General features: G+C 42.3%; 1 protein-coding gene across 18 annotated transcripts in view; it reads left to right on the top strand.

The window, feature by feature from the left end:
- The window catches only part of CDC42BPA (CDC42 binding protein kinase alpha), a 181,123-nt gene extending 162,381 nt beyond the window's left edge, over positions 1-18,742 (top strand). For 7 of the 18 annotated variants that reach the window (XM_086870638.1, XM_086870611.1, XM_086870677.1 and 4 more), the window contains 5 exons: positions 723-840; positions 6,887-7,072; positions 11,737-11,854; positions 12,560-12,717; positions 13,892-18,742. In XM_086870638.1, coding sequence (XP_086726764.1) covers positions 723-840; positions 6,887-7,072; positions 11,737-11,854; positions 12,560-12,717; positions 13,892-14,023 — 712 coding nt within the window. In that variant the 3' untranslated portion in view covers positions 14,024-18,742. Of the gene's footprint in view, positions 1-722; positions 841-4,761; positions 6,634-6,886; positions 7,073-11,736; positions 11,855-12,559; positions 12,718-13,891 lie in introns of those variants that run through there. The other 11 variants (XM_086870670.1, XM_086870704.1, XM_086870685.1 and 8 more) reach the window with 4 other exon arrangements.
- Positions 18,743-19,959: the final 1,217 nt, after the last annotated feature.

Genomic DNA, 19,959 nt, shown 5'->3' with positions numbered 1-19,959 from the left:
TTTGCAGAGGATGTTATTGAACATTTGCTGACACTCACTAGAAGTGACCTGCTACTGTACTAAGCCACACTCCAAGAGCTGAGTATTTCACATTTCAAAGATCTTGCACCACTGTTTGGCTCCCAGTTTGTCTTTCTTTTTGGCTCTAAGGAAAGTAACAGCTGTATGCAGTGGAGATAAAATTCCATTTCTTGTTCTTGCCTTTTCTAAGTTGATTGACATTTGGTCTCTAAAATTTTATTTATTCTGAGTTCTGAAATGCATCCTTGCCATTTTGAAGAGCTTTTAATTCTGACTACAGACTGAGAAAGGTACTGCAGTATTATTTTAATTCTATTTTCATATTTTATACTTCATTTTCATCTCCACTTAGTAATATATCACAATAAGTTTGGCTTTTACTCATCTTACAGAGCATTTTATCAGCTCATTCTGTGAATATTAGTAAATACTGGCCATGGGCTGTTAGGCTGTGAACAGCATTCTTTTATCCTGGCCCCTTGCCCTCTCCAAGCTGGAACCTTCTCCACACCAGTACTGACAGCAGGGGCTTATCACTGTTAACATGGTTAAATAGAGTCATGGACTCATGGAATTGTTTAGGTTGGAAAAGACTGGTTAATTTCCATTTTAAAATAGCTGATAATCAAAGCTGTACATGTTTTATAAATGCCCATCCTCACCTAGAAGGAAATACCTAAATAAAGTATCTTCTCTTCCAGGGAGATGCTACGCGACCCAGAAATGAGAAATAAGTTAATTTCTAACCCAACTAATTTTAACCACATAGCACATATGGGTCCAGGAGATGGCATACAGATTCTCAAAGACCTCCCAATGGTAAGTACAAAAGGACTTGTGAGAGTGACTGACTGCTGCAGAGGCTGCAGATAAGTGGGAGAAAAACAAGTGCAGTTTTAATGTATAATCAGTGACATATTTCCTATCAGGAACAGTGTGACAAGCTAAAGACTAGAGCTAAAACTGCTCTACTGTATGTAATGAAATTTAAGCAAGGGAGTATGGCAGGCATTGAGTGGAGGAGGAGGAGTGCCTAATGCCTCTGGAGTTTTAAGACAGGTTGACCTTGCAGTGTTCATAATTTTTGTGATCCCTATGAAGGGGAAAAATTTACATGATTTGAGCCTGTGCTCTTTGTGGGTATGGAAAGAGAAATTCCCTTCTCTGTGAACTGTAGTTCAATTCCTCTTTTCTCCTCCCATCTTTAACACCAACTTAGCCTATTTCTTTACAGCCTGTTTTCCTGTAGCAATTCAATAATGTGTACTGCTCAAATTTATTTCCAAGCCAAACATGTTATCTTTCCTGTTCTCTCCAAATTAAGTACTCTGAATGAAAGAGAACTTCTTGCATAAAAACAAACCTTTTAAGTTGAAAAATGGAAAAAGAAAATGTGTAATAGCACATGTTCATTTCCATAAAACCTCATGTAGGAAATAATCACTTGGAAGTTACTGAAATCTGTGATGAGCTAAAGACTAATTAATTCTTTGCTCATAAGGAAGTACCATACTGCTTGCTTCAAGCTACCTTGAGCATCTTTTGTGTGTTTGTGTTCTGTATTGTTTTCTAAGCACATCCACAGTGACACAGATGTGATTCACATGATGCTAATTAGCACTGTAAGAAAGATGAGCTGTTATGATAAAAATAGATGAAGTTTGTTCCAGCATGGGACTCAGGCATTAGCACAGAACTGCTGTCTAAAATGATCATTGTTACTACTTGGAGTTTGTGCAGAAAGCGGGAAGTAGATGCTGAAATTGGGATTTTCTGATGCTGAAAAGTGCAAAGGAAACAAAAATAAGACCAGAAAATAAAGTGCAATATGCAGTTGCACTGGTTTAGGAGCCTAATCTCTGGTCTTGGGATACTTGTTTTACCTCACTTTTGAAGCAAATGGTACTTTTATGTTACACTTGACTGTAAAGTCTTACTTTGATTTATTTTAAAGCTCATATTAGACACACACTGAGAAGCCTCTCAATAACAAATATATTTTGTGTAATGAGAAAAAAACATTACCGTATGTGTGAATCATTTTTATAAATGAACACATAATGAAGGTACTGTTTCTAGAAAACACATGACAAATCCAAGAGATGCTGGCAGGTATGTGTCTCTTACCTGGATACAAGATTGCATGTGTCTAATGTTAGACAGAGAATGATCTTTTGCTTCAGGGCAGGGTGTAGATCAGAGCCTTTCTTAATTTCTCCATTTCTGGTAAGTTCTTTAAAGTATTTGTGGCTCTTCTCAAGCAGAAAACATAATCTGCCACCTCTATGGATAGAGCAAAAGTCATCCTGTGTCACACCATCAATAGTTGAAAGTTCATGGCTATTAGAAGCTGCAAGGACTCTTAATCAAGCCCCACATCTGACAAGTGTAAAACAAATGAGAATGATTCTACCTATAGCAGGGGATTTTTTTTATGTCATCTCTCACTGGCTTTCAGCTTTGAATCCATTCTAATTGCACGTGCCTTGTATTAGCTCACAGGTCCTGTTTCAGCTTAGGACTGGTACTGTGCTATTACCAATCTGTGTGATGCTTTGAAAAAATTCATGAGTCACTTTCCACACTTAAAAGTGGTGAGAGGAATTAGAAAATGTGTAAAATACACAGTTGATTCCTGCACTTGTTCCACTACTGCAGCTTTTTTAAAAGTTATTATTAAAACCTCCTTTTTGCAAGTAAGTATCAATCTTAATGCTGGGAGATGTCACTGAAAGACAAAGCAAATTTGTTGTGCTTTTTTCCATCGCTTCCTCACAATGTCATGTTGTATTTGTATTCCCAACTTAATTGGTACAGAATTGCATCAAGCACGGGACTTGAAAGTGTGTGAATTTGAAAATGTAACTTGAAATTAGGAAATAAATGTTCTGTCAAGAGCTACTTCAGTCCAGGCAGCTTTTTCTTTTCCAACAGCTTCCTGTAAGGTATTTGCCTGGACTGAGTTTTCATTTAATCCGTTCCAGAGTAAAAACTTTGTTTCTCAGGCACAAAAATAGAAGAAAAGGAGTTGTGTGGGCTTTTATTTGAGGTTATGTATAGACTCTAATGTTTTATTGAAAGAAATTTAGAATCAGAAGAGGGCATGGAAACAGAGGTTGTTTCCTGGGGAATTGGTACACAAGGTAAAGAATAATCATCCAAGCCTGTGTACAGTTTATCTGTATGGTAAGGACATGGAATTATTTCACCAGTTACATACCTTATTCCCAACAGGTGAAAAGCTGGGGTATTTCTGTGCTGCTAAGTGTGTGTCCTGATTTTGCAGCTGGAGCGTCTTATTTGTATTTTTTAATGGATTAGCATGGTTCAGAAGAGAAAGTATTAATTTTTAACAAACTTTGGGGAAGATTGCAGTATTTTACTTTGGGAATGCCTGTTCTTGTTTGTGGAAGTGAATGGTAAAATACATTTCTGGGACTCAGACTGGGGGTAGAAAGCAGTGCAAGGCTAATAGTCTTCTCAAATTCTCTTCCTCCAGCTATTTTAGGTAATACAGCTTCTTTTTTTATGGGGTAATGGAATGCAGAAAGTGCATGAAAGAGTGGAGTGGGGCTTTTAATTTGCAGTTTCTTCTGGTTTAATTGAGCACCTTCAAATTTGGCTGGATCTATGAACAGAAATTTTTACACCCAGCATGAGCTTTCACTGAATCAGTATAGTGCTGTATGGGCAAAAGGGGGTCTTTAGGTATAAACAGGTTTTTTTAGAGAATAGATACTTTAATCTCTGTGTTAAATTAGATTGTCACAAGCTAAAAAGCCAGCTCAGCCCAGCTTTTATCTAGCACACATGGATGAGCTTTATAAAGCAACTAAAAATTTTATGTATATGTATGTATTTATATTTATTCATTAATATACACATATTCATGTCATAGATGCAATGTGAATCAGAATAAAACTAACCTCTTCAGCCCCACTGCCTTTTTTAGGGGAAATGCCAAGAACTGAGAGAAGCACTGTCAGAATTGGTAGTGATGGCCCTTGATGGGTGGGCTGGGCTGTGTCTGTGGGCAGGAGGGGACCTGCACTTGTGTTGCCCTAAGCCTGGCCTGGTGGGTGCAGAGCCTGCTTGCTCTCTGCCCACCAGATGATGTCTCTTAAAAGACCAGCTGTAGAGAGTTTAGTTTTTGTTGTACCCAGAACAAAGGGAGCGTTTTAAACTTTTTTGCATTATTGGATGTGTCAAATCAGGCGCCTGTTCGTGTAGAACATATCTGGCTGGTTTTTTGCCCTTACTGGTGCAGCCACATGAAGGGGAAAGATGATTTCTCTGTGTGTTGTTTTCCAGTGTTATCCAGTGTTTTCTTGGTGTGCACCAGACAGTGATGTGTTTGTGGGAAGCTGCAGTCTCATGGCCTAGTCTCACGTTGTTCTCTCCATGAACAGACACCCTTGACTTCAGTAGAGCCCTGGTGTTTGGGCAGGACCATGCCCAAGGCTTCGAGAGAGATCAGATTTAGGGGGTTTCAGGCAACTGTAAATTTGCATCCTTCTTTTCTTCGTGGTGGGCACTCGCAGTCTGGCTTTGGCACACACCTCTGTGGGCTGCAACACAACAGAAGTCAGAAGCTGTTGTTTCCTATTAGCAGAGCAATAATCAGTACATATTTGTGTTTTATTGCTGTGGATCTGGGTCATTGTCTTGTTTTGTACAATTTAGAATCGTTCCTGTTAGTGTATCCCCAAACTTATTTGTTTACATGTTTTTCTTCCCTAGCAGCCTGTCACCAATTAACCTGGCCGTACAGTCTGGCCTCCCTTCTGCCCTCTTGTCCCTTGAAGCCACTTTATCGTGGATGCTCCTTTGTAGTGAAGATCTGAAATCTGGAACTGCACTTACTGCAGCACAGACCACCTCTCTGTGTACATCAGATGTACAGGATTGATTTTGCTTTCATATTTTGCATGCTTAAGTATTTTTATATACAAAAGCTGGTCTTGACTGCCATTATATTTGAACATTATGCTTCAGTTTGACCTCATTTACATGAGCCATTCTACTTCCATTCTAGATGATGATGTGTGAAGCTTTGCTTGTTTCAATTGAGAAACTTCTAGAGTAAATGAATACTTATCTATATTTGGTATTCTTTAAAGAAAATGGGAACCCCATGCATGCATCTAATGATGGAGTCTATGGAGAAAGTTCCATGGAGTATCATTTTTAAAATGTTGCCATATCGTGGCTTTCTCACATTCATGAATGCTGGCTAAATATTTTCATGATCTGCAGCTGGCCTACTCTCTGCTTTTTAGCTTGTGGTTTTAGACACTGACATATCTCCCTTATTGGCTTTTAGGAATGTAGCTGGCTTTGCTGGCAGTTCTCTGTTGTGAGCAGAGAACTCGGCAAAGTCTGCTGTCCTGGACCATTTTAGAATGGTGGCTTCTTGTACTGATATTTAGCTGCTGCTAAAGTTACTAAGAACGATTTAATGTATATTATGTCTTATATGCCATAATGTGGTAATTGATGTTTTGGTTAACAGGCAAAGCCTCATAATAACCGTGTGTTTTAAAAAAAAAAAAAAAAGTTGGATTTTACCAGCTGAAATGAAGAGAACAGTAACAATAATGTTTGATATAATATGTATTGGGATGTGACTTAATGTTCTTCCAGACTTTAATACGTTCCACATACAAAAAGTAGTGCCTTAGGTTTAGTGGAGGGGTAAGCTATATTTTTACCATATTTTATATTTTAAGTCCTAACATTTCTAATGCTACTCAGAAATATCTGTTTTAAGGAGATGAAATCAATTGGATGAGGGGAAGAGGAACTTAGAAAGGAGGAAAGGTCTTCTGATTTGCTGGTGTCCATAGGAGACCAGCCTGCTGCAGGCTGACTGAGCACGTACAGATGGCACAGGGAGGGAAACCGAGCCTTGAAAATCTCTTCCATTAAATCTGGATTTAGATTACTTTAAATTATACGAGCGCTTGTGTCAGCACTTTCCGTAGAGATGAATTAGAAACCATTCCTGTTTAATTTGTAGGGTTATTTCTCCCCTCTCCTTCTTTATGTCACACTATTGGGAGCACGCTGCTCAGCTGACCTGTTATAAACATTTGAATTTCCCAATGCTTTCACATTTTATGTGCTGAGGAAGGGCCTAATCCTCTGCAGTGCAGGGATGGCAGTGCCAGGTCCCCTCAGCACTGTCGGGATTAAGCCAGTGTGGAGCAGGACGTGGGCCTTGGTCACCTGTCTGCAGAGAGAGACTTGTCCCAGTGGTCTGACACTAACCCCTTCACCTTCCCACACAGCCTGTGACCCCACCCTGTCGAAACACTGTTCCCTCCTGTTGGAAATGCTCTGTGTTTGTTGTACGGGTGATGATTTTAATGGAACTGCTAAAATGCATGAATAACAGAAGGAAATATCTTAACGATCTCTAACTGCTGTGTATGCTCATCTTCTCCCCACACCACTTCACCTGTGTTCACCTTCCTTTGTTTGTGTTATGTCTATTTTAGATTGTAAGCTCCTCAAGGCAGGGAACTGATGCTTCTCAACTGTCTGTAAAGCACCTTTTACAACTGTGGTGCTCTTTGAAATATCAAAAAAATAATAAATATTAGAATCGATTCCCAATGAGTTAAAAGTTTTATTTGTTTCTAATGTTTTAGCAACAGCAAGGGCAGCAGGCCCATCAGACTCTGTGTGAGGAAGGTGCTCAAAGGACTGGGGGTGGCAGTGTCAGACGCTGTGTGCTGACAGCCAGCAGGGTTTGCTGTCTGCTGTCCCTGCTCCGTGTTTCGCTGCTCTTGTGGAACTGCTGGTGCCGGTGTAACCTGTACAACCATCCTTCATTGCTTTCTCTCTCTGTTGTCTTTGATAGCAGCGTTCCCCTTATCAATTCCCTCATCATCACTCCCGTCTGATCTCCTCTCCGAGCAACTTTGAGCACATCTACCACATGACTGTTAATTCAGCTGAAAAATTCCTCTCTTACGATTCCATAAACCCTGCATTTTCCCCGCCTCCACGCTCTGTCCTCGGTACTCCAGACTTTGTCACACTCAGGGTATGAACGGCTGAGTCAGGTGTTCACTCTACTAACACTGTGTGGTTTTCTTTTTGCCTGGCTATTAACGTGGGAGAAAACCCCTTGTAAGCTGTTCCTTCACCCCTCCACTTTCCTTTGTCCCACACAATTTACTTTCCGCTGTCAGCTGGGGTCTTCCCACAGCTCTGACATGCCAAAAGACACTTCATGGCCTTAGGAAAAAAGAAAAGTTTGGGCTGAACCTTTTGCTGTGAGAATAATATTTTTAATCACCAGGAAAGATGTGGTAATTTTGAATAAGTTCTCTGTTCCACAGTGTTCATCCTCCAGCAGAGTGCTGCATACCAGGTTGAATTAGGAAGAGGTTCTGGATCTGTCTGTGTTGGCCCAAACTTTCAAGCTGTTTGTTTATAATGAATTCCTGTGGAATGTGAGACTTTGTGCACAGTACTGTACACAGAAGGAGAGACACAGACACAGGTAGTGCCTCAGACAGTTTCTTGGTTAAAGTACATAACTGGAGTTAGAACATGTAGAAACAGGATAAAAGTTAAAGATGATGGCAACTTGCTGATGTAGATCCTCTTGACCCTGGTAGCTTTAGGAGAGGCTGAGGTAGGATACTGTTCTGTAGGCATCCTTCCAGTAGCAATGTAAATTGGAGGGATGGAAGTGGTCTTCCCCTTTTTTCTTGCCTTGTGCATCCAGGTCTGCCTCCCTGGGGGTTGTTGTGTGCTACGGAAATACAAACCAAAGTGAAGCAGGTGCACAGGTGGGGCCTGCAGCTCTGCCTGGCACAGATAAGTCAGGAATAACCTGTAGGTAGATGTGTGTGATGCTGTTGTTTGCTCAAGATTTGTGTGGGTCCAGGCCATGCCCATTGCCATCATGGGAACATTGCTCTTGGTTTCTGGCAAACCTTCACTGCCAGGCTGCTTCAAGTGCCTCTGGGCTGCTGTGTTGGAGCCCTGTCACTGGGAAGGTTTTGGAGACATACCTGCATCCAACACTAGACAGAATTTAAAAATGCAGGAGAAAAAGAAATCTCCTCCATATAGCTCCAAAACCAATTTGCTTAGCTTTGACTTGTTACATGCATGGTCATGTATCACTGCTGTGAGGTCCCAGTTGTCACAGCCATTTAATACACAAGAGGAATGCTCTGCTGAAATGCAAAAAAAAAGAAAAAGAAAACACTGTTAAGTTGAATTGAAGGCTGTTTTTCTCCTAGAGGGTCATTATAGGGTCACTGAAGCTGTATTTCAGTTCTGGTTTTAACAGGGTTATTTTATTCCAACTGTACTATAAAATTATCTGTGTTTAATATGCAGCGATGTATCACTGGACTGTGACCCTCCCTCTACTTTCCCTTTCTCATGTGAGTAGTCTCCCTGGGATCAGTAAGGAATGACCCCTGGTGCTTCAGACAATAACTCAACTTCTTCTTTAGGAGCATCCTTCATCCTAGCATAAATTGGAGGGCAAAAAAGTGAAGTGGACAACCTGGAGTGTCGAGATCCTGTCCCATTATCTCCTTAGAGCACTACAGGTTTAGTCTTGTGTGAGGAACAGTGTGTGTCTGCTTTGTGGTTTGAGGGTAGTGGTGCTGGAAGCTGTATGGAAAGCCAGGCTGTGAGTTTGGTTTCATGTCTGTGCATCCTCCCTATGTGTTTGGAGATATCAGTGTAAGAAGGGTGCTATGATCCCAGGTAGGATTGGCTTTTGGAACCAGGACAGTGTGGAATCCATAGGGGAGTTGAAAAATGACCTGTTAAAGTAGGCTTTTAGACTGTGTCATATTATTTCATGGAAGAGTTGAAAGCTGAGTTTTATAGTGTGATGAACAGAGCATTACTTTAAAACAAAAACAAACCCCAAAACAAGAACAAGCAGCACAATGGACAGAGGAACAGAGGCTGAGCAGTTCCTGTGGGTGCTGTACCTGTCCAGTCAGACCCTGTCCCTCATTTCAGTGCTGGAGAAGGTGCCCAGGGAGCAGCTGGAGCAGGAGCTGAGGCTCTGTAACACTGGCAGTGATTGCACCTACATAACCCACAGCTCCACTCTCCAGCTGGAATGGGATGCACCAAACTAATCTGGGACTCTCATTCTATTTCACAGTCATTCACTTTGCTCAGCAGCAGCTTCTCTGCTGCTGCTTTTGCCCCCACTTCTTTCATTTTTCTCCATTTGGTCCAGCAGTGGGGATGAATTTTCCTGCTAAGATTTGAATTGTTGCTCGAAATGAGGGGGTTTTGTCTCTCTAAGTAAAGCAAGCTCAGGTTTCCTTTTGTTTTCTGTGTTTTTAACCTGCTGCATTGTGCTGCTTTGTAACCACTGCTAATAACTGCCGTTTATTTTCCTTTGAATCCCCTTCCTGCATCATGTGCACACACTTCCAGGAGGTTTGGTCCAAAATGCCAGCATCCCTGGCATGTGCTTATTTTATTTTTAGAACAAAGAACAATGAAAGATTTGCTTTGTGGAGAGACTTTCTACGAGGAATTACATGGACGTTGCAAACTGAGGTCATGAAAAATAATCATCTTTAGAACACACTTAAAACAAATGAGTCTTTTTTTGTGCACCCAACCATTCCCTCCTTCCCATGATGCCTGTATGTTGTCTGCTCAGTCACTGTGAAGGAGGTTAATCACCTTATCATTAAACATAATTGTTCTCTTTGCAAAAGGAACCACTGTAGGTTTATGCCAGCCTTGGAACCCCAGTGTACTAACCCCAGTGCACACGTGGTGCTGCACTTGGGGTTCCTTTCTTCCTTCAAACACAGCAGTAACTCATCCCTCAGCCCCTCAGTTCCTTTGTGTATCGTCAGGGGAGCAGCCCTCCAGGGTTTAGGTACAGCCAGGATGCTCAAACTCTGCATCTCAGTTTACTGCATGGGGAAAAAGCAGGAGCTCAGTATTTTGCAATACAAAGTAGGTTGGTTATTCACGTTTAAAAACAAAAAAAAGAATGGGGGAAGCTAAGCAAGACAGCAATATAATCCCACAGATAATTTAAGAGACTGTTTTAAGCCTTTAGGTGTAAATCCTCGGTGCAGCAGTGGAAGAAGGGAGAAGTAAAAAGAGCTTTTTCATTGGTAAGGTCTCTGATTCTGTTTTGCTGGTGTTTGTGAGAGATCTAGGAACAGATGAGAGATTTCAGTTCTTATTTGCTGCACATTAAAAATCAGCCATTTCTGGCACCCTGGGAGAATGAAAAGCCAAGGGTTGACTGTAAGATCAAAGGGGTCAGTTAGAGCAATGATTCCAAGGATCATTGTAAGACTGGATTTGGCAGCAGGATGGTAAAATTTATCTAATGAAGTCTGACCCGTATAAACTCTGTTCCTTACAAAGCCTCAATGAAATTACCCATTTTAAAATACAGATAGAGACATGGGTTGTACCAAGGTTCTCTGAGAATATCCTTGTGGTGGTGGAATCTTTGTTCTGGTCTGAAATTTTTATAACACCCTAGTTTAAAGACACACCATGATTGCAACTATTGTTTTATATATGGGCTACTTCATCTCAGTGTGAGGATGGGGAAATAATTAAACATAAATAAGAAGAAACAAAGAGTTATTGCAGGGGGGGGCTGTAAAGGGTAAAGGAAGAAATTCTTAGAGCTACCTGCAGTTCTTTCACATTGCACATCTATGAAGATTCCCTGAACCTAATTCCAGTTAATGGTACTGACTTAATAGTGCAAGTCACACTGTTGATGAGCAGGACAAGGTCTCATAATTAGCCAGAGCTGAAATGACAGACGTGGGTGAGTCCCTCTGGGCTAGGAAGCCAGGTCATACACAGAGAGAGGGGCTAAATAATCTGAGATGTCTTCTCCCCTAAGGTCAGCTGTAGGTTAACAGAAGCAGAAATAAAATCTCCCAGAGCTCACTTCAAAATACTCTTTTACTTTCTTTTAAAGACAGTGTTTGAGGAGCTGCCATATCCAAGTAGAGAAATTGTGGTTTATCCTCTCAGTCAAGGACCACTTCAGTCCAGTAACTGATTAATTTAGAAAATCACACTGGAACTCTCAGGATTAAAAACAGGAGCAATAATCAAAATATGCAGAAAATACAGTGACATGTGCTCTGATCCTCCTCTTTGTGCAGGCTGGAAACAGGAGGCTGCTTCTCACTTTGGCTCAGCTAGTGTAGGTTTGGAGGGATGCTGTTAGAACCTTTGGAATTTCATAGAGATTGATCTACTCTCTATTCATAACTCTGCAAGCATTAGCGATTAACCTGGATATTTTATTAATTTATACAGTCATGGCACAAAAGATGGCATTAAAGAGAAATTGTAATGAGATTCTTGGAAACTTGTGTTCAGAAAGAAGGCATTATGCAGTCTAACTTGGATATATATACAGCAGCTTAATTAGGCTTGCAAACCATCCTTTCAGGGAAATTCTGGAATTATTCCATGTATTCTTTCAGTTGCCTGCATATGTCCATGTAATTCAGCACTTCACTGCCGCGTTGCGTGTGCTGCCAGTCTCTGCACTAAACTGCAGAATATTATTTTGCAATTTTTGCTGATTTGCTTCCCAGATACTCAGCTCTGGTAAGGTCGGGAGTTTGATGTCTTTTGGGGCCTTACAACACAGAATTGCAAGGTTGAGCCAGCGGTGGATAAGTGAACATGTCGTGTGTGTGTGCATTTCAGAACCTTCGGCCCCAGGAGAGCCGGACAGTGTTCAGCGGCTCCGTCAGCATCCCGTCGATCACGAAATCCCGCACGGAGCCAGGACGATCCATGAGCGCAAGCAGTGGGCTAGCAGCACGTAAGGAAATAGCTGTGTTGCTTTGGGGCTGGGCACAAGTGTTTTAGGGAAAGGGCTGCCTGCAGTGGCTTCTGTCCATGCTGGATAAGGATTTTCTGAAGTGATGGCTGACTGTGTTGCTGCTGAAGGCCAGCAGAGTATTTTAGTCTTGCTTTCAAAGGAGCACGTGAATAAGCAGGTGGTGCTTTTGAGAGTCCCACATTTGTAATTTGTCAGTTCTTTAAAATTTATGTTAGCATCCAAATTACATTATTAGCCCTGGGGCTGCTTTGCTCCTGCTCAAGTGTTTTAAATCAGTTGTTCACAAGCTCCATGGTTATTAATTTGGTTGCTGAGCTGCGTGTAGCTTTTGATGCCTCCCTGCCACTAGTGTAAAGGTAAAGCAGTAGAGAACTGGCTGCTGGAATGGAAGAGTGGCATTGCATTGAAAGAGGCCACTGGAATTAGGCAGCTACCACAGCTGTTTGTACAGCAGCCACCTCTGTCAGGAACACGGTGACAGTAAAGTGTTCTTACACTGACATGCCAAGGGAGGGACTGGACAATCCACAAGAACTGCAGCAGACAATATGAAAGCCCTCTCATAGCTGCAAGCCATGAGCTTGGGACACTCTGCAGGAAAGCAGAACTGGCCAGAGAAACAGCTAAACAAGTTCCTAGTGTGTTGAGTGGGGTCCCTAACACAGTTTACTTCCTCTGTTGTAGGATCTTCTGCACAGAACGGCAGCGCTTTGCGGAGGGAATTCTCGGGAGGGAGCTACGGAGCAAAGCGCCAGCCCATGGCATCGCCCTCAGACGGGTCCCTGTCCTCCGGGGGCCTGGACCAAGGCAGTGATGCACCCACAAGGGACTACGAGCGAGAGGTGAGTGACTGCAGGAGGAGGAGAAACACTAAGGGTGATGATAAAGATCAGGCAGTTCAGTCCTGTCATGGGGTTGGATACAAGTTTGGGAGTCGTTGACAGTCGAGATAGACTTCCTGTATTTCAAGCTACAAAAGACTTTGGTCAAAGTGTCAGCTCTGGTCCTGGTATTTAAGATGCAGAAAAAGCTCTCTGCATTCCTTACCTGGAGATGTGTGGGTAGCAAGGCTCTCCCAAATACCAGCCCAGTAAAGTAGCAGCTTGATAGTAACATATCACAGCTTGAAGTGCTGATATTCCTTTTGACCTTTATGTGCAAAAATTCATAAGCTATGTTAGTAGCCATTTCACAGGAGGCACTTTGTAGTCAGAAGTTAACAAGGTAATTTAGTTTACCTCTATAATTTCATTTAAAGCAGGAACTGGATTTAATAATTTCTATTCTGTACAGTCTAGACTGTTGTTATGATAGGACTGAAATCCTGCCCAGTGCTAAACTTAGTCCCTCCAGCTAAGAATGTTTTACGTGGAAGGGTTCAGCCTGAAGCTGGCCTGCAAAACTTCCCCAACCCATTTTCTTACCAAGGAGTGTGAAAATGAGAGTTCACACAGGCTTTTCATGGTACTGAATATATCCTGCCAGTGGAAGCTGAAAGGGCAGCTGTCTGCCCAAATTCAGGCTCAGAGTTGCATTCTCCTGTACTCTGGAAGATCCAAGTAACTCAATAGGATATTTGAATTGATACCCTGGGGCTGACATAGAAGAGGGAGCTGTGACAAAGCCACAAAGGTTTCTCATTTTAGTGCAAGAGCATCTCAATCACAGTATGTGTAAAGGCAGGAGCTGTTGTAGTTTTACAGGCTTCGTAGTGAAGCTGCACACTCTGCTGGCCAAGCAGCCCTTGGCAACACACAGACTGCCAGAATCCCACTGGTGCTGTGTCTTAATGTCCTTATGTCAGTATCACTTATGCTTGCTGAAAGTAGAGTGATCTGACCACTTAATCTCAGGTCTCCTTGCAAATTGTGAGCAAGAAAGATCCCTAAGTATTTTGGACACAGGCAAAATCCTCAGAGGCCTTTGAATCCAGCCACGGTTGCTGAGATACTCCCAGTCACCCCCAAACTTGCTATCCTGTTACTTACTGGTATTTTGTGTGTCTCTGGGCTGCAGGACTCTGACTCTCCAAGACACTCAACGGCATCGAACAGCTCCAACCTCAGCAGCCCTCCCAGCCCGGTTTCTCCTCACAAGACCAAGAGCCTTTCCCTGGAGAGCTCTGACCACGTGAGTTGGGACTCATGAACTGCTTCAGCATTCAGATTTGGCATCACATCAGCTTGCTGTCCCCATGGCTGTCCCCTTCACTTGCTCCAGTTCTCACCTTCATCCTCCTAACCCTCCCCATTCCTTGTCTGAAAAGGATCTGGGAGTGGGGTACAGAGGAAGGTAAAAGCTGGTCACCTTCAGCACCGTTCGGCATTGCCTCACCTCCCCAGATCTGACAGCAGCAAATGAGCAAAGCTAGGGTGTTGGTAAATATCAGATGCTGTAGATTTGTACTAGTATTGGTTTCATTTTTGTGGTTACAGCTGCTTCATTTTTAAAGACATATTTATCCCACTCCCACTTCCCAAAAGGTAGCGTAAGTAGACCAGACCAGTATCAACAAGAGAAAATTCAGAGGGATTTTGTTTTCATACAATAGCTCATTGTACTGTACAAAAGTAGCACAGAGACCCCTTCCCCTCCATGGGGAATGATCAGTATGTCAGAGGCACATAAAAGCTTTCAGCCACCACGTTTGAATGTCAATCTGATTGTCGCCAGCAAATCCTTATTGATTAAAATGATGCATATTTTACTACAGTACAGAGTTTAAATAAATACGCAGATGTTAGAGTAAAATACGTATGTATATATTCAAAGAAAAAAAGCATTGTGTATGCAGCAGAAGATGGATGCTTATTTAAGAGAGCCTTTAATTTAAGATTTGTGTTGTCCCTGTTTTCATGCTCGGTGATTTACAGACTCGGAGGGCTGGCTAAAACCTCCCACAGGACAGAGATTCCGTGTGCGCAGCACTCGCTGCACTGCCGGGACAGCCCCTGCAGTGCTCTCACAACACTTCTCTCCTTCTGGCCGTAGCAGAACTGAAGCTGTAATTCCTACTTTCCTCATAGTCCCCATCCTTTCGAATAACAACAACAATTGGCAGCAAGGCCCTGTCCCAACAGCCACGGGCGCCGGTCAGTGCGGCGGCTGCCCTGGTTCCGTGCATGCCATCTTGTGAGCTGGAGCCTTGAGGCAGCTACAGGAGAGGTCCTTCAGGCAGCAAGGGAGTTCAGTGCAGCTGGATTCAGCAGGAAAACTGTTTCCCTGGGTCAGCCTTTGAGCAGGTTTAACTCAGAAGGGAGCAGTCTTCCACATCTCCTTGACCATCCCTAAGCAGCAATCTCTTACTGTCATTACCAAATACTGGTTGCTAATACTCATCAGCCAAACGAGTGCCCTTAGCCCAAAGCTGGCCCTGGCTGGCTTTGCTGCCACTGTAGCAACAAAGAACCTTGAAGACTGACCTCACACTGTTCACACTGTGGTAATCAAAGATGCCTGGTGACCCACAACTGCTGCACTGGCAAGGTTGGTTTTCCTCTGCCCCCTACCTGTGCTGTGGGTTGTGCAATTTGCAGTTATTTCTGTGTGCTACCTGCTGTTTGGTTCCAAAAGCAGGGCAGGTTGGAGGGCAGGATGTATTGCAGTGGAAAGCAGAGCCTGCTGAAGTTGGAAAAATAAATAAAAAGCTGAAGTGGTCACCCAGTTAACAGAATAAATGAAAAACTGATACACAGATGTATGGTAAGAGGAAGATGTCTTTTCTCTTTAGTTAGCAAGGCAGATTGTGCTTTTCATCTGGGATGAGCCTCTCTTCCCAGTACTATAGTTGCTTACTTCATTCTGTGACCATACTCAAACACATAAGGGCTTTTTGTATTTAGAATATCGGGGTCTGTGGGTTGCAGAAACTTGTTATGGCTCTCATTAAACCATTCTGTATTCTTGCAGTCAGCAGTTATGTAGAGTTTCACCCACACAGAGGTGTTTGGAGTTTTGCAGTTTCTGTCTTCCCTAATAGAAGTTGTAGGTAAGTTCAAACCATGTACAGTAATTTCCAGGTATGATCTAAATGTGACATAGGGAACAACACATAGATCATCTAATCCATTTAATCATGCTGGGTCTCCTAGGTAAGATTTCTCTTTCACTCTGAATCAAGAGGCTTATCCAAGTTTAAGCTCAGTCAGTGTTATTTTGGGACAGGAATTCAAGAAATTGTTGTAGAAACCATCATATCAAAAGCCTGTCTCTCTCCTGTTTTTCAGAGTAGCAAGCTGGTTGTGTTGTTTGTTTTCACTTCAAACCTACTACTTTTGCAAGCCTGGCATTTGAAATTAAAAGCTTTAGGAAATAGCAAAGCATTGGAAAGTAATTCCTCCCAGAAAAGTTTCTGTATTTCTGAGGGACAGATAGGCAGGGTGTTATTGGCATTATGGAAATTCCACATCAGCTTCTTTTCAAAGGCTGCATATTGCTTCAAGTATAGCCACTGCTTTTTCCCCACAATTCCCTTGTTTCGGTGAAGCATGTCCACACACTTTTCAAAGCCTTTGCAGACTAGTTTTGTATTTACTGTATGTTGTATTTAAATAATAATCTTATTTTGATGTTGAGAGAAGGCATTTAAACAGTAGTCATTAAAGACAGAGCAGCCTGCATGGCAGTCCCCTGAGAGAGGGTCACAGGATCATTTTCCATGGACTTTTTTTTTCCGCAGTTGTGCTAAAGCTCTATCTGAAAATGGAACCCAAAGAGCCACCTCACAGCAAACAATTAAATTGAGTAAACCCCTGTGTTTACTCCGTTCCAGTGCCTGCAATCTATTGAAACCAACCCCTGGCATTTTCAGGCAGAGCATAGGTCAGCTGTGTTACAACACTAAGCTCAGAGGATGAAGAGCTCCACAGGCCCACGCTGTTTGTACAATGTCCAAGGCTCAGCAGCCTTCTCTAGGATTTATTTAATCATTAGTTTGGTCCTGTGCATTTTTATATGTGTCTGTTCAGAAGAGAAACAGCAACTGTTCTCTCAGTTGAAAAGCAAATGACCACATCATTTATTTGAAAAGAGAAAAATTGTCCTAGGACTTAAATAGTTTTATATATTTGGGGACCATTTGGTTACAGACTCAATTTGAAACCACACTCATCTCTTTTAGTTGGTATGCATACTGCAGCTGAGCTTTTCTAAAGACTCATTGGGATAGGAAAAGTAACTTGGTCATTTGAACTGTAAGACTCTTGACTGGTATCTCCAAGGCAGTTGTCTCCTGAGGTTTGGTGTTTGCTCCTTTGCACTGTAGCACTGCTTCAACTTCACAAGTCGAGGGCTGCATTTTGTTCTGGGAGCTTAAAATCTCCCCCTGAATTCCTGACTGTGGCACATGTTCTCTGTACACAGGATGTGTATCTAGCTGGGTTTTTTCCTTTTGGCTGAGACTGAAGGTGTTTGTTTGCATTTTTGACAGTGCTTGAACAGATGGGTTTGTTGGGGGTTTGCCTTTTTTTTTTTCCTCTCTCTCTCTCTTTTGATGGCAACAAGGATCTGAACAGATTCAGGCAGCTACTAAGGATTCCAGGTTATAGGATGGAATAGGTTGGGTAAATAGCTTTCCCCTGCACGTGTGCACACACAGGTATGTGGCTTCCTCCCACATTTCATAAACCCAAAAGCAGGGTTACAGTACTCTCTTCTCTCTTGCCTTTGGCCTGTAGAAGACAGCTGGTGGTTTCAAAAAAACATTCCTGAGACTGTGGTGAAGCAGTTGATTCTTTTCCCCGCCATTAATTGCTGTGGCTTGTTATGAATGTGCATTTTGCCCACTTAAATGAGTTTCAAAACTGAGTCAGGAATGTTCTCTCTTTGATTTGATTCTGATAAGTTACAACCCAGGTGTGTTATTCTCAGGTATACGGCAGAGGGAATTTAAGGGTCTTGCCATAACAAAAAAGTCCAAAAAGCATAGTTTATTTATAGAAATGTAGTTTAAGTGCACCTAACTGGTTCACAGTGTGTCAGCCTCTCCAAACAGAACAGTTGGATTATTAACACAGATTCTGGCCTTGTGTTGTATTGCATGGCCAGACCCTGAATGAGGGACAAACATGCTCTTGGGTGGAAAAAGGGTTTCTTTTCTATTTTATGAATGCTGTTCAATTCTAAATGAATGCATTAAGGGTAAAACTTACTGCAGTGCAGGTACCCACAGCTCCTGAGCCTTAGTCTGAGAATCAAAGTGGCACATAGCAGTTCCTGCTGTGGGATCTTTTGTTAATACAAGTCTGTTCCATGGAGGAAATGGGACAACTTTTCTGCACTAACACAAAGTGCACCATTCTGTGCACTTAGTGTTCACAGTTTATTTGATAAACACCCCCAGAGGCCGCTCTGCTGCAGGCTTTCCAGTCTGAATTCCAACTCCTCTCATTCCAGCCACAGCTCAGTACAACCTGTTTTCATTCTCCATTTAAGTCACATCTACAGGGAAGAAATCCACAAACAAACCAGTGTTGCTATACCTGCCTTTTTATGTATGACAGTTTCATATCATTTATTTTTAAAATATGTTTTTTAGGTTTTTCATTGTAATATTATTGTACAGTTTTGCATGGCATAGATGTAATCACTTTTTTGTTTTAGAGTATAAAAGCTGACAAGTGTGCGTGTGGGGGAAAGATTCTGCTTTTTGCCTCTTCTCACTCTTTTGTTTAATGCCCTCAATGTTGTAGGGGACATTGTAAGAGATTCTCTGCTACAGAACAATGATGTAGATTCTTTTGCACAGAAATATTTAAGGTGGAACAGTCAACAATGTAAAAATGACTTACCACCAATATTTTATGTTGGTAACACACTTAATATTAACCTACTTTGATGTACTGCAATAAAACAGGGAACTGTTAGAAATGCAGCTGTTCTGTCTTTTTTTCCCACCTCCCCACATTAAGCATTGAGGAGGAAATGGAAAGGGGAATGATGGTACTCTTGAAGATACAACATGCTGGTTCTAACACACCTGCACAAGTGCACAGGTGGAAGAAAAGGAGTATGTGAGAAAATCAATTTCCCTTTAAGAGCTTTAAAAAAAAATAACCAGATCCTTTTGAAAGTACAGTCAAAGTCACTGGATACTTTGCTGTATTGAACTACAGTTTCCCTGACCTTTTTCTTAGGTCACCTATACTATGATGACCTAAGAAAGAGGTAGTTATGTGGTTCTAGTCAGTGTTTTTCGTGTTCCTCCGTCATTTGTAGTTACACATCAAATTTTTCAGCTGTCCTAGTGTTGGAGGCTGGATTGTTAATTAATTAGTTCTGAGCTACCAACATCACATTGATCTTCATGCACCTCACAGAATACCTGTGAAGTTTTGCATGTGCCCTGACCCTTTCCTGTCATCCACCCATTCCTCACAAGTCAGCCTGGAATTTTTCCCCTACCAGAGACTGTTGGTACATGTTCTTCATTCATTCCCCTGTTGGTGTCATGTTGTAAATGGCCTCATTGGACCTGGGGAAGTTTAGATTAGACATTAAGAAAAATTTCTTCACAGGAAGGCATGGGAAATGCAGGACCAGGCTGCCCAGGGAAGTGGTGGAATCACCATCCCTGGAAGTGTTCAAAGCATGTGTGGATATGGCACTTTACCATGGACATGGTTTAATGGTGAACAAGGTGATGCTGGGCTCAGGGGCGGTTTTGATGATCTTAGAGGTCTTTTCCAACCTTAGTGATTCTGGGGTAAGTTCTGGCTTTGGTACCTGCCTTCAGTCAATGCCCTGCAGCAGGAATACAGGACTGGACTGTTAACTCATCCCACAGTGTCAGCCAGGGCATTCTTCCATCACCAAAGGCTACCAGCAATCTCCTCCCGGAACAGGCACCGTGATTCCCACTTCTTCCACGGCTTTAGGCTGCCTTACTCCTGTCCCTCCCCTTCAGTCAAAATGTTTACTTTCTCAGCCCTTCACTCCAGTTCATTTGGATTTAAGCCCATCCCATTGAGGCAGCGGCTGTAGCTTTGGGATATACCCTGGTTCCTGTGCTCTGCCTTTTCAATCAGTGCTTTATTTCTCATTTCCCAGGGGTCCAGTTGTACCTCACAGCTGTGAAGGTCTTGGGA

The sequence above is a fragment of the Cyanistes caeruleus genome, chromosome 2 (genome assembly GCF_971803275.1).
Source record: "Cyanistes caeruleus chromosome 2, bCyaCae1.hap1.1, whole genome shotgun sequence".
Lineage (NCBI taxonomy): Eukaryota > Metazoa > Chordata > Aves > Passeriformes > Paridae > Cyanistes > Cyanistes caeruleus.
The sequence above is the reverse complement of the archived record's forward strand: the minus strand, read 5'-3'. Positions and strand labels throughout refer to the sequence as shown.